At 42.6% G+C, this 24,834-nt stretch overlaps 1 protein-coding gene across 3 annotated transcripts in view; it reads left to right on the top strand.

Moving 5' to 3' along the window:
- The first annotated feature begins 6 nt into the window (after positions 1 to 6).
- The window catches only part of LOC5519845 (ATP-dependent RNA helicase SUPV3L1, mitochondrial), a 39,839-nt gene continuing 15,011 nt past the window's right edge, over positions 7 to 24,834 (top strand). For all 3 annotated transcript variants that reach the window (XR_007312103.1, XM_048729613.1, XM_048729614.1), the window contains exons 1-7: positions 7 to 649; positions 1,529 to 1,606; positions 1,678 to 1,785; positions 2,944 to 3,061; positions 3,155 to 3,323; positions 3,491 to 3,602; positions 21,058 to 21,135. Coding sequence is in view for 2 of the 3 variants with exons in the window: in XM_048729613.1 (XP_048585570.1) it covers positions 193 to 649; positions 1,529 to 1,606; positions 1,678 to 1,785; positions 2,944 to 3,061; positions 3,155 to 3,323; positions 3,491 to 3,602; positions 21,058 to 21,135 (1,120 nt within the window). In the remaining variant the exon portion in view is untranslated. The remainder of the gene's footprint in view (positions 650 to 1,528; positions 1,607 to 1,677; positions 1,786 to 2,943; positions 3,062 to 3,154; positions 3,324 to 3,490; positions 3,603 to 21,057; positions 21,136 to 24,834) is intronic.

Here is a 24,834-nt window from a genome sequence, read left to right as displayed (position 1 = left end):
ACCAGTCTCACTCTTCTTTTCACATTCAAAGATGGCGGCTTCCAGGACGAGTTTCGCGCAATTTAAGATTTTTGCAAACTACTCAATGAATTCTTGATCTGGTTTACTATGCGCTACAATTTCAATCCATAATGATAACTTAATCTATTTGCATCAAGATGTATTTAATATCATTGCCTCCAAAGAAATAACATGATTGTTTTGCCAAGATTTGGAAATGGCGCCATCAGATTTCGGTTTGCGATATCCAAGCGTGGATGTTCTCTTTTTAACTTCAGAAAAAGAGGCTCGTATGGTTATACTCCGAACACTGAAGTCCGGGATTTAATGGTCAGGCGAGGACTCTTCCAATTGTCCCTTGTGGCATGCTTTGAAAATAATACTATATTAGTAGGGACAAAACCTAAACGCTCTGCTATTTCCAAGGGAAGTTACAAATTTTATTCCAGTGGAGGTAATTTTGGTGTCAGCTCTGGTAGCCATGGAGATGGCCCATCACCAGACGACCCAAAAGTTGGATCTCCTGAAAGCAAACTATCAGTGGAAACACTTGACGTTGATGGAACCACCCCAGACTTGCATGAATCACGTGAGAGCTTGGAGAGTGCAGAGGAAGAGTTACCTTTTATCCCCTACAAGCTGTGGAAAGGTTTGTACCCAGAGGTGTGCATAGGGTGCATTGAAGGACTGTCAAATAATATTTTCCCATGACACAGTACCAATGTTTGCATACCCACCTCAGCCAATCCTGGGTACGAACCTGTCAGGGGTGGATTAAGTAGAGGAGTTTGAGATGCCCCCCCCTCCACACACCCCTGGGGGAGGTTCTTCAGGGTAAAAGTGATAGGGATGCTTGTCGGGAAATTCAAAAAATACCCCTAAAAATAGCGGCATGACCAAATATTGCCACCTTAAAAAATTCCTCAGAAGCCCTAAAAAGTACCATTTCTAAGAGAAGAGCTTTTTTTTCAGATACCCCCTAAAAAGTACCAGAGTCCCGATTACGACCCCTAAATAATATGACGAGCATCCCTATCAGGTCAACATTGGAAGACCCCCACCCCCCCCCCCCCCCCCCGGGACACACACCATGTTACCTGAGATTTTTTAATTTACTTTTTCTTTATTGAAGGCATATTTGCAATTACAGTTTTTTATTATCTACTGTATATTTCACTTTCTGACCCCCATTTTGCTTCCCCCACCCCATGTGTATAATATCTGATCAAAGTAGAAATAAAAATTGCTTTTACCAAACATACAAAAAAATAAAGAAATCATGCTCTTTAGCTTGGACCATCTGTTTGACAGTTTTTTTTCCAAAGTGTTACAATCAAATGTCTGAAAGATAAGACTATAATGTTGAATGATACCGTATTATCTAAGCATTCTCAATAGAATATAAATAATATGATACCCATGAAGCACTTTGTGTTACGATACACAGATTCTCCAAGTGCTACCTTCTTGTGCATATAGGCAATGTTTTAAACAAGTCTTTATAAAGATGTCTCTTTGCTGTTTATAGCTGATGTTGATGCCATAATGTGGAGATTCAGAGCTGACAAGTCAGTACAAAGTGCAGCTAAAAATCAAGGTCTTGATGGTAGGAATTATTTTCTTTAAGGTTTCATTGTATGCAGAAAACGTTTATATAAATTAGCTTTTTTTCCCTAGATTCTCATTTCAAAGAAATCTACAGATCATTCAGAAAAGGAATGATGAGAGCCATGAAACAAGACATTGAGCTGCATGCTCTCATGTGTGCTATTGACTCCAATAAAGGTGAAATCTGATTATCTACAATAAGATCACACTCTTTGCTCTTTCTTTTGGTCCCAAGACTTTTATCTTCTAGTAGACCTTCTGGCATTATGTGCCATTGCAAATAGAATAATTTCCCTTTTAGTGGATGATTTGGAATAAATGCATATAATAGCACATAATTTTGAAAAAAAGACATAGTATAAATGAAAAAGGGTTGGTTTATTCATATTTCCAAATATACATACGGTGGGACCCCGCTCTATGGATACCCGCTTAAAACAGTACCCGTTTTCCTGGACAGTATCAAAGTCCAAACAAAAGTCTCATATTTTCTCTTATAATTTAACCTGCTTTATACAGACACCTGTTAATACGAACAACAGACAGTTTTATGTGTCCCAAAGGACATTTTTCATACAAAATTAACCCCGCTTTACGGACAATAGGAATCCGAGTCTCACACTTTTAGGAGATTGATGCTCGAAAATGCCTTCTGAGCAGAGTTTTCGCAGCCTTTGTTGAATTGTAGTATAATGGATTTAGTTAGAATAATTAAGTTGAACCGTTGCAAGGACAAACGAGGAAAGAATTAGTTATACTGTTTTGTTGTTGTTTAAAAAAATATCCCTATGAATTTGAGTAATAAAGAAAGAACTGGAACTGAAGAAATGTCACTAGTTTGCAGAAGTACTTTATCTAAATGTAACTTGATACATGAGTTTTAAAGATAACAAATTTCAATATGAAACATGTTGTGTTGTTGTAGCATGCGTTTAAAATGCATTTTTGCACCTTGTAGGTCAGCCCGCTTAATATGGACACCCCAATAATACAGATTACTCCACTGTAATTAAGCTGAAAAAAATGCTTAACTTAAAAAGGCCTAGGGACATATAGTGACCTTGTTGTGACATCTAATGAAGAACACATGCTTACCATCCTAAGGAAGGAGAGGGAGAACAGTCTTTCCAAGTTCTCTTCCTCCAGACATCAAAGACAACCTAATGAGGGATAATTTGACCCTTACTCTATGACAGAAAATAAATATGTGATCCATTCTGTGGCATACTTACCTGCTTCTGAAATCCCAATAACAATGGGATGGTAAGCCTGGGATGAATATAAGAACATTATAGAGATATTTTCCAACTTTGATATTTCTCATATTATTTATAGCTCATGTACAAGAACTTGTGCCATACTTCCTGGCAGAAGGAAACAGAATATTTCCATTGCTTGGGTGTGACCTGGATAAGCTGAAGAAGATATCAGACCTACGAGGGCCACATGACCTGTGAGTCCTTCAATTTATGAACATATGCACACATAGTATGTCTGCTCTCTTGCAGAGTGAGATGTAAAAGTGTCTGACGTTTGTCTCTTTTAGATTTCCGGAAGCAAGAAAATTGAGAAGAAAAATTATCTACCATGCTGGTCCAACAAACAGTGGCAAAACACACCAATCTCTTAAGAGCTTCAAGACTGCCAAGTCAGCAATGTACTGTGCACCTCTAAGACTTCTGGCAACTGAGGTGTACAAGCAGACAAACAATGATGTGAGTGTGGCATCATCATTATCATCAATCACTGTTATTGTTATCATCATCGATATCATCACACTTCTTTGCTTCTAATCTTCATCAACATTATCATTACCGAATCACTACCGAATCAACCCTTCTACAACCATCATGAATTGCTACCATCATTCCTTTTGTTTCAGGGAGTGCCTTGTGACTTGGTAACAGGAGAAGAACGGCTATGGGCATTGTCCCCGGATGAGCCAGCTTCACACATGGCCTGTACTGTTGAGATGGGCAGCACTAGACGTCACTGTATGTTACACCCCCACCTACCAATACCGACCACACCTTATACCAACACTAGACATCACTGTATGTTACACCGCCACCTACCAAGACCGACCACACCTTATACCAACACTGGAGTACACTCATCCCTACACCTAATCTCAACACTTCTGAGGAGTAAACCCAACACCACACCTTATACCACCAATAGAGTACACCCAATACCACACCTTATTCCAACACTAGAGTACACCCAATACCACACCTTATACCAACACTAGAGTACACCCAACACCACACCTTATACCTACACTAGAGTACACCCAACACCACACCTTATACCACCGCTAGAGTACACCCAATACCACACCTTATACCAACACTAGAGTACACCCAACACCACACCTTATACCAACACTAGAGTGCACCCAATACCACACCTTATACCAACACTAGAGTACACCCAACACCACACCTTATACCAACATTAGAGTACACCCAAACACCACACCTTATACCAACACTAGAGTGCACCCAATACCACACCTTATACCTACACTAGAGTACACCCAAACACCACACTTTATACCAACACTAGAGTACACCCAACACCACACCTTATACCAACACTAGAGTACACCCAACACCACACCTTATACCAACACTAGAGAACACCCAACACCACATCTTATACCAACACTAGAGTACACCCAACACCACACTCTATACTACCACTAGAGTACACCCAACACCACACCTTATACCACCGCTAGAGTGCACTCATCCCTACACCTAATTTCAACACTTCTGAGGAGTAAACCCAACACCACACCTTATACCACCACTAGAGTACACCCAATACCACTCCTTATTCCAACACTAGAGTACACCCAATACCACACCTTATACCAACACTAGAGAACACCCAACACCACATCTTATTCCAACACTAGAGTACACCCAACACCACACTCTATACTACCACTAGAGTACACCCAACACCACACCTTATACCACCGCTAGAGTGCACTCATCCCTACACCTAATTTCAACACTTCTGAGGAGTAAACCCAACACCACACCTTATACCACCACTAGAGTACACCCAATACCACACCTTATTCCAACACTAGAGTACACCCAATACCACACCTTATACCAACACTAGAGTACACCCAATACCACACCTTATACCAACACTAGAGTACACCCAACACCACACCTTATACCAACACTAGAGTACACCCATAACCACACCTTATACCACACTAGAGTGCACCCAACACCACACTTTATACCAACACTAGTGTACACCCATAACCACACCTTATACCAACACTAAAGTACACCCAATACCACACCTTATACCAACACTAGAGTACACCCAATACCACACCTTATACCAACATTAGAGTACACCCAACACCACATCTTATACCAATACTAGAGTACACCCAATACCACACCTTATACCACCACTAGAGTACACCCAATACCACACCTTATACCACCGCTAGAGTACACCCAATACCACACCTTATACCAACACTAGAGTACACCCAATACCACACCTTATACCACCGCTAGAGTACACCCATAACTACACCTTATACCACACTAGAGTGCACCCAACACCACACCTTATACCAACACTAGAGTACACCCAACACCACATCTTATACCAATACTAGAGTACACCCAATACCACACCTTATACCACCACTAGAGTACACCCAATACCACACCTTATACCACCGCTAGAGTACACCCAATACCACACCTTATACCAACACTAGAGTACACCCAATACCACACCTTATACCACCGCTAGAGTACACCCAATACCACACCTTATACCAACACTAGAGTGCACCCAATACCACACCTTATACCAACACTAGAGTACACCCATAACTACACCTTATACCACACTAGAGTGCACCCAACACCACACCTTATACCAACACTAGAGTACACCCAACACCACACCTTATACCAACACTAGAGTACACCCAATACCACACCTTATACCAACACTAGAGTGCACCCAACACCACACCTTATACCAACACTAGAGTGCACCCAATACCACACCTTATACCACCGCTAGAGTACACCAAATACCACACCTTATACCAACACTAGAGTACACCCAATACCACACCTTATACCAACACTAGAGTACACCCAATACCACACCCTATACTACCACTAGAGTACACCCAATACCACACCTTATACCAACACTAGAGTGCACCCAAACACCACACCTTATACCAACATTAGAGTACACCCAACACCACACCTTATTCCAACACTAGAGTGCACCCAACACCACACCTTATGCCAACACTAGAGTACACCCAACACCACACCTTATACCTACACTGGAGTACACCCAATACCACACCTTATACCAACACTAGAGTACACCCAACACCACACCTTATACCAACACTAAAGTACACCCAATACCACACCTTATACCAACACTAGAGTACACCCAATACCACACCTTATACCAACACTAGAGTGCACCCAACACCACACCTTATACCAACACTAGAGTGCACCCAACACCACACCTTATACCAACACTAGAGTGCACCCAACACCACACTTTATACCTACACTGGAGTACACCCAATACCACACCTTATACCAACACTAGAGTACACCCAACACCACACCTTATTCCAACACTAGAGTACACCCAATACCACACCTTATACCAACACTAGAGTACACCCAACTCCACACCTTATACCAACACTAGAGTGCACCCAACACCACACTTTATACCAACACTAGAGTGCACCCAACACCACACCTTATACCAACACTAGAGTACACCCAACACCACACCTTATACCAACACTAGAGTACACCCAACACCACACCTTATACCAACACTAGAGTGCACCCAACACCACACCTTATACCACCACTAGAGTACACCCAACACCACACCTTATACCAACACTAGAGTGCACCCAACACCACACCTTATACCAACACTAGAGTACACCCAACACCACACCTTATACCTACACTGGAGTACACCCAATACCACACCTTATACCAACACTAGAGTACACCCAACACCACACCTTATTCCAACACTAGAGTACACCCAACACCACACCTTATACCAACACTAGAGTGCACCCAACACCACACTTTATACCAACACTAGTGTACACCCATAACCACACCTTATACCAACACTAAAGTACACCCAATACCACACCTTATACCAACACTAGAGTACACCCAATACCACACCTTATACCAACATTAGAGTACACCCAACACCACATCTTATACCAATACTAGAGTGCACCAAACACCACACCTTATACCAACACTAAAGTACACCCAATACCACACCTTATACCAACACTAGAGTACACCCAATACCACACCTTATACCAACATTAGAGTACACCCAATACCACACCTTATACCAACACTAGAGTGCACCCAACACTACATCTTATACCAATACTAGAGTAAACCCAATACCACACCTTATACCACCACTAGAGTACACCCAATACCACACCTTATACCACCGCTAGAGTACACCCAATACCACACCTTATACCAACACTAGAGTACACCCAATACCACACCTTATACCACCGCTAGAGTACACCCAATACCACACCTTATACCAACACTAGAGTGCACCCAATACCACACCTTATACCACACTAGAGTACACCCAACACCACACCTTATTCCAACACTAGAGTACACCCAATACCACACCTTATACCAACACTAGAGTACACCCAATACCACACCCTATACTACCACTAGAGTACACCCAATACCACACCTTATACCAACACTAGAGTGCACCCAAACACCACACCTTATACCAATACTAGAGCACACCCATAACCACACCTTATACCACCACTAGAGTACACCCAACTCCACACCTTATACCAACACTAGAGTACACCCAACACCACACCTTATTCCAACACTAGAGTGCACCCAACACCACACCTTATGCCAACACTAGAGTACACCCAACACCACACCTTATACCAACACTAGAGTACACCCAACACCACATCTTATACCAACACTAGAGTACACCCAACACCACACCTTATTCCAACACTAGAGTGCACCCAACACCACACCTTATGCCAACACTAGAGTACACCCAACACCACACCTTATACCTACACTGGAGTACACCCAATACCACACCTTATACCAACACTAGAGTACACCCAACACCACACCTTATACCAACACTAGAGTGCACCCAACACCACACCTTATTCCAACACTAGAGTACACCCAACACCACACCTTATACCAACACTAGAGTGCACCCAACACCACACCTTATACCAACACTAGAGTGCACCCAACACCACACCTTATACCAACACTAGTGTACACCCAATACCACACCTTATACCAACACTAGAGTACACCCAAACACCACACCTTATACCAACACTAGAGTGCACCCAACACCACACCTTATACCACCACTAGAGTACACCCAATACCACACCTTATACCACCGCTAGAGTACACCCAATACCACACCTTATACCAACACTAGAGTACACCCAATACCACACCTTATACCAACACTAGAGTGCACCCAACACCACACCTTATACCAACACTAGAGTGCACCCAACACCACACCTTATACCAACACTAGTGTACACCCAACACCACACCTTATACCAACACTAAAGTACACCCAAACACCACACCTTATACCAACACTAGAGTGCACCCAACACCACACCTTATACCACCACTAGAGTACACCCAATACCACACCTTATACCACCGCTAGAGTACACCCAATACCACACCTTATACCAACACTAGAGTACACCCAATACCACACCTTATACCACCGCTAGAGTACACCCAATACCACACCTTATACCAACACTAGAGTGCACCCAATACCACACCTTATACCACACTAGAGTACACCCAACACCACACCTTATTCCAACACTAGAGTACACCCAACACCACACCTTATACCAACACTAGAGTGCACCCAACACCACACCTTATACCAACACTAGAGTGCACCCAACACAACACCTTATACCAACGCTAGAGTACACCCAAACACCACACCTTATACCAACACTAGAGTGCACCCAACACCACACCTTATACCAACACTAGAGTGCACCCAACACCACACCTTATACCAACACTAGAGTACACCCAAACACCACACCTTATACCAACACTAGAGTACACCCAAACACCACACCTTATACCAACACTAGAGTGCACCCAATACCACACCTTATACCACCGCTAGAGTACACCAAATACCACACCTTATACCAACACTAGAGTACACCCAATACCACACCCTATACTACCACTAGAGTACACCCAATACCACACCTTATACCAACATTAGATTACACCCATAACCACACCTTATACCAACACTAGAGTACACCCAATACCACACCTTATACCACCGCTAGAGTACACCCAATACCACACCTTATACCAACACTAGAGTACACCCAATACCACACCTTATACCAACACTAGAGTACACCCAATACCACACCTTATACCAACATTAGAGTACACCCAATACCACACCTTATTCCAACACTAGAGTACACCCAATACCACACCTTATACCACCGCTAGAGTACACCCAATACCACACCTTATACCAACATTAGAGTACACCCAATACCACACCTTATACCAACACTAGAGTACACCCAATACCACACCTTATACCACCGCTAGAGTACACCCAATACCACACCTTATACCAACATTAGAGTACACCCAACACCACACCTTATACCACCACTAGAGTACACCCATAACCACACCTTATTCCAACACTAGAGTACACCCAAACACCACACCTTATACCAACACTAGAGTACACCCAATACCACACCTTATACCAACACTAGAGTACACCCATAACCACACCTTATACCAACACTAAAGTACACCCAACACCACACCTTATACCAACACTAAAGTACACCCAATACCACACCTTATACCACACTAGAGTGCACCCAACACCACACCTTATACCACACTAGAGTGCACCCAACACCACACCTTATGCCAACACTAGAGTACACCCAATACCACACCTTATAAGAACACTAGAGTACACCCAACACCACACCTTATACCAACAGTAGAGTACACCCAATACCACACCTTATACCACACTAGAGTACACCCGACACCACACCTTATACCACCACTAGAGTACACCCAATACCACACGTTATACCAACACTAGAGTGCACCCAACACCACACCTTATACCAATACTAGAGTACACCCAATACCACATCTTATACCAATACTAGAGTACACCCAATACCACACCTTATACCACACTAGAGTGCACCCAACACCACACCTTATACCAATACTAGAGTACACCCAATACCACACCTTATACCACACTAGAGTACACCCGACACCACACCTTATTCCAACACTAGAGTGCACCCAACACCACACCTTATACCACCACTAGAGTGCACCCATAACCACACCTTATACCTACACTAGAGTACACCCAACACCACACCTTATACCAACATTAGAGTACACCCAACACCACACCTTATACCAACACTAGAGTACACCCAACACCACACCTTATACCAACACTAGAGTGCACCCAACACCACACCTTATACCAATACTAGAGTACACCCAATACCACACCTTATACCTACACTAGAGTACACCCAACACTACACCTTATACCAACACTAGAGTGCACCCAACACCACACCTTATACCAATACTAGAGTACACCCAATACCACACCTTATACCTACACTAGAGTACACCCAACACCACACCTTATACCAACATTAGAGTACACCCAAACACCACACCTTATACCAACACTAGAGTGCACCCAATACCACACCTTATACCAACACTAGAGTACACCCAACACCACACCTTATACCAACACTAGAGTACACCCATAACCACACCTTATACCAACACTAGAGTGCACCCAACACTACACCTTATACCAACACTAGAGTGCACCCAACACCACACCTTATACCAATACTAGAGTACACCCAATACCACACCTTATACCTACACTAGAGTACACCCAACACCACACCTTATACCAACATTAGAGTACACCCAAACACCACACCTTATACCAACAATAGAGTGCACCCAATACCACACCTTATACCAACACTAGAGTACACCCAACACCACACCTTATACCAACACTAGAGTACACCCAACTCCACACCTTATACCAACACTAGAGTACACCCAAACACCACACCTTATACCAACACTAGAGTGCACCCAACACCACACCTTATACCAACACTAGAGTACACCCATAACCACACCTTATACCAACACTAGAGTGCACCCAACACTACACCTTATACCAACACTAGAGTACACCCAACACCACACCTTATACCAACATTAGAGTACACCCAACACCACACCTTATACCAACACTAGAGTACAACCAATACCACACCTTATACCAACACTAGAGTGCACCCAACACCACACCTTATACCAACACTAGAGTGCACCCAACACCACACCTTATACCAACACTAGAGTGCACCCAACACCACACCTTATACCAACACTAGAGTACACCCAATACCGCACCTTATACCAACACTAGAGTACACCCAACACCACACCTTATACCACCGCTAGAGTACACCCATAACTACACCTTATACCAACACTAAAGTACACCCAATACCACATCTTATACCAACACTAGAGTACACCCATAACCACACCTTATACCAACACTAGAGTGCACCCAACACCACACCTTATACCAACACTAGAGTGCACCCAACACCACACCTTATACCAACACTAGAGTACACCCATAACTACACCTTATACCAACACTAAAGTACACCCAATACCACATCTTATACCAACACTAGTGTACACCCATAACCACACCTTATACCAACACTAAAGTACACCCAATACCACATCTTATACCAACACTAGAGTACACCCATAACCACACCTTATACCAACACTAGAGTGCACCCAACACCACACCTTATACCAACACTAGAGTGCACCCAACACCACACCTTATACCAACACTAGAGTACACCCAATACCGCACCTTATACCAACACTAGAGTACACCCAATACCACACCTTATACCACCGCTAGAGTACACCCGACACCACACCTTATACCACCACTTGAGTGCACCCAACACCACACCTTATACCAACACTAAAGTACACCCATAACCACACCTTATACCAACACTAAAGTACACCCAACACCACACCTTATACCAACACTAGAGTGCACCCAACACCACACCTTATACCAACACTAGAGTACACCCATAACTACACCTTATAGTACCACTAGAGTACACCCAACACCACACCTTATACCAACACTAAAGTACACCCAACACCACACGTTATACCAACATTAGAGTACACCCAATACCACACCTTATACCAATACTAGAGTACACCCAACACCACACCTTATACCAACACTAGAGTGCACCCAATACCACACCTTATACCAACACTAGAGTACACCCAACACCACATCTTATACCAATACTAGAGTGCACCAAACACCACACCTTATACCAATACTAGAGTACACCCAACACCACACCTTATACCAACACTAGAGTGCACCCAACACCACACCTTATACCACCACTAGAGTACACCCATAACCACACCTTATACCAACACTATAGTACACCCAACACCACACCTTATACCAACACTAGAGTACACCCATAACCACACCTTATACCAACACTAGAGTACACCCAACACCACACCTTATACCAACACTAGAGTACACCCAAACACCACACCTTATACCACCGCTAGAGTGCACCCATAACCACACCTTATACCAACACTAAAGTACACCCAACACCACACCTTATACCAACACTAGAGTGCACCCAACACCACACCTTATTCCAACACTAGAGTGCACCCAACACCACACCTTATACCAACACTAGAGTGCACCCAACACCACACCTTATACCAACACTAGAGTGCACCCAACACCACACCTTATACCAACACTAGAGTGCACCCAAACACCACACCTTATACCAACACTAGAGTGCACCCAACACCACACCTTATTCCAACACTAGAGTACACCCAATACCACACCTTATACCAATACTAGAGTACACCCAACACCACACCTTATACCAACACTAGAGTGCACCCAACACCACACCTTATACCACCACTAGAGTACACCCATAACCACACCTTATACCAACACTAGAGTACACCCAACACCACACCTTATACCAACACTAGAGTACACCCAACACCACACCTTATACCAACACTAAAGTACACCCAATACCACACCTTATACCAACACTAAAGTACACCCAATACCACACCTTATACCAACACTAAAGTACACCCAATACCACACCTTATACCAACACTAGAGTGCACCCAATACCACACCTTATACCAACACTAGAGTACACCCAATACCACACCTTATACCAACACTAGAGTACACCAAATACCACACCTTATACCAACACTAGAGTGCACCCAACACTACATCTTATACCAACAATAGAGTAAACCCAATACCACACCTTATACCACCACTAGAGTACACCCAATACCACACCTTATACCAACATTAGAGTACACCCAATACCACACCTTATACCAACATTAGAGTACACCCAACACCACACCTTATACCAACACTAGAGTACACCCAATACCACACCTTATACCAACACTAGAGTACACCCAAACACCACACCTTATACCAACACTAGAGTACACCCATAACCACACCTTATACCAACACTAGAGTGCACCCAAACACCACACCTTATACCAATACTAGAGTGCACCCAACACCACACCTTATACCAACACTAAAGTACACCCAATACCACACCTTATACCAACACTAGAGTGCACCCAACACCACACCTTATACCAACACTAGAGTGCACCCAACACTACATCTTATACCAACACTAGAGTAAACCCAATACCACACCTTATACCACCACTAGAGTACACCCAATACCACACCTTATACCAACATTAGAGTACACCCAATACCACACCTTATACCACACTAGAGTACACCCGACACCACACCTTATGCCAACACTAGAGTACACCCAACACCACACCTTATACCTACACTGGAGTACACCCAATACCACACCTTATACCAACACTAGAGTACACCCAACACCACACCTTATACCAACACTAGAGTGCACCCAACACCACACCTTATTCCAACACTAGAGTACACCCAACACCACACCTTATACCAACACTAGAGTGCACCCAACACCACACCTTATACCAACACTAGAGTGCACCCAACACCACACCTTATACCAACACTAGTGTACACCCAATACCACACCTTATACCAACACTAGAGTACACCCAAACACCACACCTTATACCAACACTAGAGTGCACCCAACACCACACCTTATACCACCACTAGAGTACACCCAATACCACACCTTATACCACCGCTAGAGTACACCCAATACCACACCTTATACCAACACTAGAGTACACCCAATACCACACCTTATACCAACACTAGAGTGCACCCAACACCACACCTTATACCAACACTAGAGTGCACCCAACACCACACCTTATACCAACACTAGTGTACACCCAACACCACACCTTATACCAACACTAAAGTACACCCAAACACCACACCTTATACCAACACTAGAGTGCACCCAACACCACACCTTATACCACCACTAGAGTACACCCAATACCACACCTTATACCACCGCTAGAGTACACCCAATACCACACCTTATACCAACACTAGAGTACACCCAATACCACACCTTATACCACCGCTAGAGTACACCCAATACCACACCTTATACCAACACTAGAGTGCACCCAATACCACACCTTATACCACACTAGAGTACACCCAACACCACACCTTATTCCAACACTAGAGTACACCCAACACCACACCTTATACCAACACTAGAGTGCACCCAACACCACACCTTATACCAACACTAGAGTGCACCCAACACAACACCTTATACCAACGCTAGAGTACACCCAAACACCACACCTTATACCAACACTAGAGTGCACCCAACACCACACCTTATACCAACACTAGAGTGCACCCAACACCACACCTTATACCAACACTAGAGTACACCCAAACACCACACCTTATACCAACACTAGAGTACACCCAAACACCACACCTTATACCAACACTAGAGTGCACCCAATACCACACCTTATACCACCGCTAGAGTACACCAAATACCACACCTTATACCAACACTAGAGTACACCCAATACCACACCCTATACTACCACTAGAGTACACCCAATACCACACCTTATACCAACATTAGATTACACCCATAACCACACCTTATACCAACACTAGAGTACACCCAATACCACACCTTATACCACCGCTAGAGTACACCCAATACCACACCTTATACCAACACTAGAGTACACCCAATACCACACCTTATACCAACACTAGAGTACACCCAATACCACACCTTATACCAACATTAGAGTACACCCAATACCACACCTTATTCCAACACTAGAGTACACCCAATACCACACCTTATACCACCGCTAGAGTACACCCAATACCACACCTTATACCAACATTAGAGTACACCCAATACCACACCTTATACCAACACTAGAGTACACCCAATACCACACCTTATACCACCGCTAGAGTACACCCAATACCACACCTTATACCAACATTAGAGTACACCCAACACCACACCTTATACCACCACTAGAGTACACCCATAACCACACCTTATTCCAACACTAGAGTACACCCAAACACCACACCTTATACCAACACTAGAGTACACCCAATACCACACCTTATACCAACACTAGAGTACACCCATAACCACACCTTATACCAACACTAAAGTACACCCAACACCACACCTTATACCAACACTAAAGTACACCCAATACCACACCTTATACCACACTAGAGTGCACCCAACACCACACCTTATACCACACTAGAGTGCACCCAACACCACACCTTATGCCAACACTAGAGTACACCCAATACCACACCTTATAAGAACACTAGAGTACACCCAACACCACACCTTATACCAACAGTAGAGTACACCCAATACCACACCTTATACCACACTAGAGTACACCCGACACCACACCTTATACCACCACTAGAGTACACCCAATACCACACGTTATACCAACACTAGAGTGCACCCAACACCACACCTTATACCAATACTAGAGTACACCCAATACCACATCTTATACCAATACTAGAGTACACCCAATACCACACCTTATACCACACTAGAGTGCACCCAACACCACACCTTATACCAATACTAGAGTACACCCAATACCACACCTTATACCACACTAGAGTACACCCGACACCACACCTTATTCCAACACTAGAGTGCACCCAACACCACACCTTATACCACCACTAGAGTGCACCCATAACCACACCTTATACCTACACTAGAGTACACCCAACACCACACCTTATACCAACATTAGAGTACACCCAACACCACACCTTATACCAACACTAGAGTACACCCAACACCACACCTTATACCAACACTAGAGTGCACCCAACACCACACCTTATACCAATACTAGAGTACACCCAATACCACACCTTATACCTACACTAGAGTACACCCAACACTACACCTTATACCAACACTAGAGTGCACCCAACACCACACCTTATACCAATACTAGAGTACACCCAATACCACACCTTATACCTACACTAGAGTACACCCAACACCACACCTTATACCAACATTAGAGTACACCCAAACACCACACCTTATACCAACACTAGAGTGCACCCAATACCACACCTTATACCAACACTAGAGTACACCCAACACCACACCTTATACCAACACTAGAGTACACCCATAACCACACCTTATACCAACACTAGAGTGCACCCAACACTACACCTTATACCAACACTAGAGTGCACCCAACACCACACCTTATACCAATACTAGAGTACACCCAATACCACACCTTATACCTACACTAGAGTACACCCAACACCACACCTTATACCAACATTAGAGTACACCCAAACACCACACCTTATACCAACAATAGAGTGCACCCAATACCACACCTTATACCAACACTAGAGTACACCCAACACCACACCTTATACCAACACTAGAGTACACCCAACTCCACACCTTATACCAACACTAGAGTACACCCAAACACCACACCTTATACCAACACTAGAGTGCACCCAACACCACACCTTATACCAACACTAGAGTACACCCATAACCACACCTTATACCAACACTAGAGTGCACCCAACACTACACCTTATACCAACACTAGAGTACACCCAACACCACACCTTATACCAACATTAGAGTACACCCAACACCACACCTTATACCAACACTAGAGTACAACCAATACCACACCTTATACCAACACTAGAGTGCACCCAACACCACACCTTATACCAACACTAGAGTACACCCAACACCACACCTTATACCACCGCTAGAGTACACCCATAACTACACCTTATACCAACACTAAAGTACACCCAATACCACATCTTATACCAACACTAGAGTACACCCATAACCACACCTTATACCAACACTAGAGTGCACCCAACACCACACCTTATACCAACACTAGAGTGCACCCAACACCACACCTTATACCAACACTAGAGTACACTCATAACTACACCTTATACCAACACTAAAGTACACCCAATACCACATCTTATACCAACACTAGTGTACACCCATAACCACACCTTATACCAACACTAAAGTACACCCAATACCACATCTTATACCAACACTAGAGTACACCCAATACCACATCTTATACCAACACTAGTGTACACCCATAACTACACCTTATACCAACACTAAAGTACACCCAATACCACATCTTATACCAACACTAGTGTACACCCATAACTACACCTTATACCAACACTAAAGTACACCCAATACCACATCTTATACCAACACTAGTGTACACCCATAACCACACCTTATACCAACACTAAAGTACACCCAATACCACATCTTATACCAACACTAGAGTACACCCATAACCACACCTTATACCAACACTAGAGTGCACCCAACACCACACCTTATACCAACACTAGAGTGCACCCAACACCACACCTTATACCAACACTAGAGTACACCCAATACCGCACCTTATACCAACACTAGAGTACACCCAATACCACACCTTATACCACCGCTAGAGTACACCCGACACCACACCTTATACCACCACTTGAGTGCACCCAACACCACACCTTATACCAACACTAAAGTACACCCATAACCACACCTTATACCAACACTAAAGTACACCCAACACCACACCTTATACCAACACTAGAGTGCACCCAACACCACACCTTATACCAACACTAGAGTACACCCATAACTACACCTTATAGTACCACTAGAGTACACCCAACACCACACCTTATACCAACACTAAAGTACACCCAACACCACACGTTATACCAACACTAGAGTACACCCAAACACCACACCTTATACCAACACTAGAGTACACCCAATACTACACCTTATACCAACATTAGAGTACACCCAATACCACACCTTATACCAATACTAGAGTACACCCAACACCACACCTTATACCAACACTAGAGTGCACCCAATACCACACCTTATACCAACACTAGAGTACACCCAACACCACATCTTATACCAATACTAGAGTGCACCAAACACCACACCTTATACCAATACTAGAGTACACCCAACACCACACCTTATACCAACACTAGAGTGCACCCAACACCACACCTTATACCACCACTAGAGTACACCCATAACCACACCTTATACCAACACTATAGTACACCCAACACCACACCTTATACCAACACTAGAGTACACCCATAACCACACCTTATACCAACACTAGAGTACACCCAACACCACACCTTATACCAACACTAGAGTACACCCAAACACCACACCTTATACCACCGCTAGAGTGCACCCATAACCACACCTTATACCAACACTAAAGTACACCCAACACCACACCTTATACCAACACTAGAGTGCACCCAACACCACACCTTATTCCAACACTAGAGTGCACCCAACACCACACCTTATACCAACACTAGAGTGCACCCAACACCACACCTTATACCAACACTAGAGTGCACCCAACACCACACCTTATACCAACACTAGAGTGCACCCAAACACCACACCTTATACCAACACTAGAGTGCACCCAACACCACACCTTATTCCAACACTAGAGTACACCCAATACCACACCTTATACCAATACTAGAGTACACCCAACACCACACCTTATACCAACACTAGAGTGCACCCAACACCACACCTTATACCACCACTAGAGTACACCCATAACCACACCTTATACCAACACTAGAGTACACCCAACACCACACCTTATACCAACACTAGAGTACACCCAACACCACACCTTATACCAACACTAAAGTACACCCAATACCACACCTTATACCAACACTAAAGTACACCCAATACCACACCTTATACCAACACTAAAGTACACCCAATACCACACCTTATACCAACACTAGAGTGCACCCAATACCACACCTTATACCAACACTAGAGTACACCCAATACCACACCTTATACCAACACTAGAGTACACCAAATACCACACCTTATACCAACACTAGAGTGCACCCAACACTACATCTTATACCAACAATAGAGTAAACCCAATACCACACCTTATACCACCACTAGAGTACACCCAATACCACACCTTATACCAACATTAGAGTACACCCAATACCACACCTTATACCAACATTAGAGTACACCCAACACCACACCTTATACCAACACTAGAGTACACCCAATACCACACCTTATACCAACACTAGAGTACACCCAAACACCACACCTTATACCAACACTAGAGTACACCCATAACCACACCTTATACCAACACTAGAGTGCACCCAAACACCACACCTTATACCAATACTAGAGTGCACCCAACACCACACCTTATACCAACACTAAAGTACACCCAATACCACACCTTATACCAACACTAGAGTGCACCCAACACCACACCTTATACCAACACTAGAGTGCACCCAACACTACATCTTATACCAACACTAGAGTAAACCCAATACCACACCTTATACCACCACTAGAGTACACCCAATACCACACCTTATACCAACATTAGAGTACACCCAATACCACACCTTATACCACACTAGAGTACACCCGACACCACACCTTATACCACCACTAGAGTACACCCAATACCACACGTTATACCAACACTAGAGTGCACCCAACACCACACCTTATTCCAACACTAGAGTACACCCAACTCCACGCCTTATACCTACACTAGAGTACATCGACACCACACCTTATACCAACGCTAGAGTGCACCCAACACCACACCTTATACCAACATTAGAGTGCACCCAACACCACACCTTATACCAACACTAGAGTACACCCAATACCACACTTTAGTGCATCCGATACCATACCATATTATGTAGAATTTATGTTTGGCTTTAAAGTTTCTTGGAGAAATTTCTGACCAAATAGAGAGCAATACTGCTCTGAATGTGAAAGCACCTGATCTGTTGATCGTCTGCAAAGTTACCCAAAAGGAACACTGCACGTCGACGATAATCAATAAACACCTTGGAACATTGTTGCTCACCCAAAAAGGGTAAGATGTAATATTCTGCAGTTTTTCCTGCGATATAGTATATTTTTCCTCAAATTCCAGGCGAATCACGCCTTTTTGGTATGCGAAGGAAAGCAATAAAAATATATATTTGACAAAATGAACCTTAGAAATTTCTAGCGATTTTTGCTATTTTTTTCTGCGAATTATCAGAAGGCCTGCTTATACCAACACTTTTGACCGGTACACCCTATGCCACACCTTAAAACAGCATTGTCTGGTTGTACACCAACAACACACCTTTACCAACACTTGAGGAGAGTACTTCACACCACACATTACAATGACAACCCCAAGCTACATTCAAGAAACACAATTTAAACTGACACTCGCTACTTTCTCTCATTACATGAGGAAAATGTTGCGTGACCGAAACTAAAAGCGGCTACTGTACATTACGACCCGCTACTGTACATTACATCCAACACCCCACCTTGTACAACATCTCACCCCTGACAAAGTAATGCCCTATCTATCTGCCTGTCTATCCATTAAAGATGTGTGCTTATCACAGATGATTGTGTGGTGATTGATGAAATTCAGATGATGCGGGATGTCGAGAGAGGCTGGGCCTGGACCAGGGCATTTCTCGGTGAGCAAAACACAGCATTCATTATGCTTCCCCTCGGGGCCCGTGTTGTTTTTGTCACAATGCCTGCGGCATGCCTCTTTTAAACTTACTTTGTGAACTGTTAAATCTAAGCATACATAGTGTAGCCTTATAAAGAACAACACGCTACCAGAGACGCGCCCTCGCCATGATCTATCCGGGCATGGATTACAACGAGGCTCTAACTAGGGCATGCAAACCTAGCCACCCTTGAAGATCGTCGGACTGATGCCTGACTAGAGTGAAGTTTCCTTATTCGCAGTTCCTTTTTCGTCTGTTTCCTTATTCGCTCAGTTCCTTATTCAAATCCGGGGGGGTACTTACATGATACCTTTTAATTCGAGTTGAAACAGTATTTAGGCATAACAGTTTATTCAGAACAAGTCCAACAGCATTTTCGTCGGGTAAATTTCGATGCTTTAACGTGCTCGCTGCTAAGCGGAGCTGTGAACATGAGACTCTATCTGCTACAAAAGGTCAAATTACGCTATGCGTGCAATCGCTTTCACAAATGAATCTAGCAAAAGAGAGGAAATCTACCTCTCATCTAATAAATGTATTTGTATCTTGGGCTTTATTTCCAAACGCATTAATATATTTAGAGGAGAAATATTCACGCTTTACTTGACTACGTACGCGTGTAGAAGGAATTTGACCTTGCTAACAAAACCACAATTTGACAGATAGTGCTTGTTGTCAATTAACACCTTGGCTACTACATAAGGCTCTGACAAAACAAATAGATTAGTGCAGTGACACGAATAGGGAACTGCTCCTTATTCAAGTTAGTTTTCGCGAATAAGGAAATGGAATCTCCCAACGTCCGATTTCGTTTTACGACTTTATCCGAATAAGGAATACTATGAAGAGGGTTGTCAGTGTTTGCTCATCATTTCTCAATAAAGGAAATGAAATTTCATAACTCCCGATTCGCTTTTACGACTCCTTTCTAAAGAGTTCTCGAAAAAGGAAATGGTATTTCATAACTCCCTATCTCGTTTTAACTACTTATCCGAATAAGGAATAGACTAAAAAGAGGGTCGTTAGTGTTTTTTAAACATTTCTCGAAAAAGGAAATGGTATTTCATAACGCCTGATTTCGTTTTACCTACTTATCCGAATAAGGAATAGACTAAAGAGAGGGTTCTTTAGTACTTTCTAAACATTTCTCGAATATGGAAATGGTATTTCATAACGCCTGATTTCGTTTTAACTACTTATCCGAATAAGGAATAGACTAAAGAGAGGGTTCTTTAGTACTTTCTAAACATTTCTCGAATAAGGAAATGGTATTTCATAACGCCTGATTTCGTTTTAACTACTTATCCGAATAAGGAATAAACTATGAAGAGGATTGTCAGTGTTTGCTCATCATTTCTCAATAAAGGAAAGGAAATTTTATAACTCCCGATTTCGCTTTAACTACTCCTTTCGAAAGAGTTCTCGAAAAAGGAAATGGTTTTCCATAACTCCCGATCTAGTTTTAACTACTTATCCGAATAAGGAATAGACTAAAAAGCGGGTTTTTTTATATTTTCTAAACATTTCTCGAAAAAGGAAATGGTATTTCATAACGCCTGATTTCGTTTTACCTACTTATCCGAATAAGGAATAGACTAAAGAGAGGGTTCTTTAGTATTTTCTTAACATTTCTCGAATAAGGTCAAATTCACACGACATACGTACGTAGTCCAGTAAAGCGCGAATATACTCCTCTAAACAAATTGTGAGAAAATACTAACAATCCTCTTTAAAGTAGATTCCTTATTCGAATAGATATTTAAAAAGAAATCAGGCGTTATGAAATACCATTTCCTTTTTCGAGAAATGTTTAGAAAATACTAAAGAACCCTCTCTTTAGTTTATTCCTTATTCGGATAAGTAGTTAAAACGAAATCAGGCGTTATGAAATACCATTTCCTTATTCAAAAAATGGTTAGAAAATACTAAAGAACCCTCTCTTTAGTCTATTCCTTATTCGGATAAGTCGTAAAACGAGATCGGGCGTTATGAAATTCCATTTCCTTATTCGAGAAATGTTTAGAAAACACAAACGACCCTCTCTTTAGTCTATTCCTTATTCGGATAAGTAGGTAAAACGAAATCAGGCGCTATGAAATACCATTTCCTTATTCGAGAAATGTTTAGAAAACATAAACGACCCTCTTTTTAGTCTATTCCTTATTCGGATAAGTAGTTAAAACGAGATAGGGAGTTATGAAATACCATTTCCTTTTTCGAGAACTCTTTCGAAAGGAGTCGTTAAAGCGAAATCGGGCGTTATGAAATTTCATGTCCTTTATTGAGAAATGATGAGCAAACACTGACAACCCTCTTCATAGTCTATTCCTTATTCGGATAAAGTCGTAAAACGAAATCGGACGTTGGGAGATTCCATTTCCTTATTCGCGAAAACTAACTTGAATAAGGAGCAGTTCCCTATTCGTGTCACTGCACTAATCTATTTGTTTTGTCAGAGCCTTATGTAGTAGCCAAGGTGTTAATTGACAACAAGCACTATCTGTCAAATTGTGGTTTTGTTAGCAAGGTCAAATTCCTTCTACACGCGTACGTAGTCAAGTAAAGCGTGAATATTTCTCCTCTAAATATATTAATGCGTTTGGAAATAAAGCCCAAGATACAAATACATTTATTAGATGAGAGGTAGATTTCCTCTCTTTTGCTAGATTCATTTGTGAAAGCGATTGCACGCATTTCGTAATTTGACCTTTTGTAGCAGATAGAGTCTCATGTTCACAGCTCCGCTTAGCAGCGAGCACGTTAAAGCATCGAAATTTACCCGACGAAAATGCTGTTGGACTTGTTCTGAATAAACTGTTATGCCTAAATACTGTTTCAACTCGAATTAAAAGGTATCATGTAAGTACCCCCCCGGATTTGAATAAGGAACTGAGCGAATAAGGAAACAGACGAAAAAGGAACTGCGAATAAGGAACTAACTTCACTCTGGTCTGATGCCTGCTGCAGGTTTATCTCTTGTTTGACGCCACAAAACTGAGTGTACCGGCTTGTGCAAGACCGCATAGAGGCTCATACCCATAGATACCACATAAGAACGCGCGTTGGCTGTCACATCAAACCCTTTGCGACCAATAGATTTGGCAATTTTGTCATAACAAACACGCGCTGGCCTTGACTATCTGATATACCGTGCTACCTTTTATACAGTCGTTTGACTAAAGGTTGTCATCAACCGGCTTTGCGACTACGCGACAAGCCCGCATGTAAGCATGGGTAAAAACCACTGAAGCGCTTAGCTGCATATATTAGCCACTGCATAACTTAGACGGTGTAGCGAGTCGCAAAGCCGGTTGATGACAACCTTTTGTCAAACGACTGTATTTATTATATTGTACCAGTTAATCATTATTTATTATATTATTTGTTATTGGAATCCTGTATTTTAGCTTTTAAGGCTATGAGAGGACTAATAAACGAGTATAAAAGAAGCTATGCTCCGAATACATATACGAAGTAGAAAAATAGGCTACTGAAGAAAATGTTTTAGAGTGGTTTTCATTTACCCGTGAACATAGTGTGATAGTCAAAGTGTAATAGTCAGGAAAACACAATGGAATTACATGGCATTGAAGTGTAATACGCTTAAGTGTAGCTCACATGTTAATGAAAATCACTCTACACTGAGCCAATTATGTTTTT

This window comes from Nematostella vectensis, chromosome 6 (assembly GCF_932526225.1).
Source record: "Nematostella vectensis chromosome 6, jaNemVect1.1, whole genome shotgun sequence".
In the NCBI taxonomy this organism is placed as follows: Eukaryota; Metazoa; Cnidaria; class Anthozoa; order Actiniaria; family Edwardsiidae; genus Nematostella; species Nematostella vectensis.
This window is presented reverse-complemented; position numbering and strand designations above follow the sequence as displayed.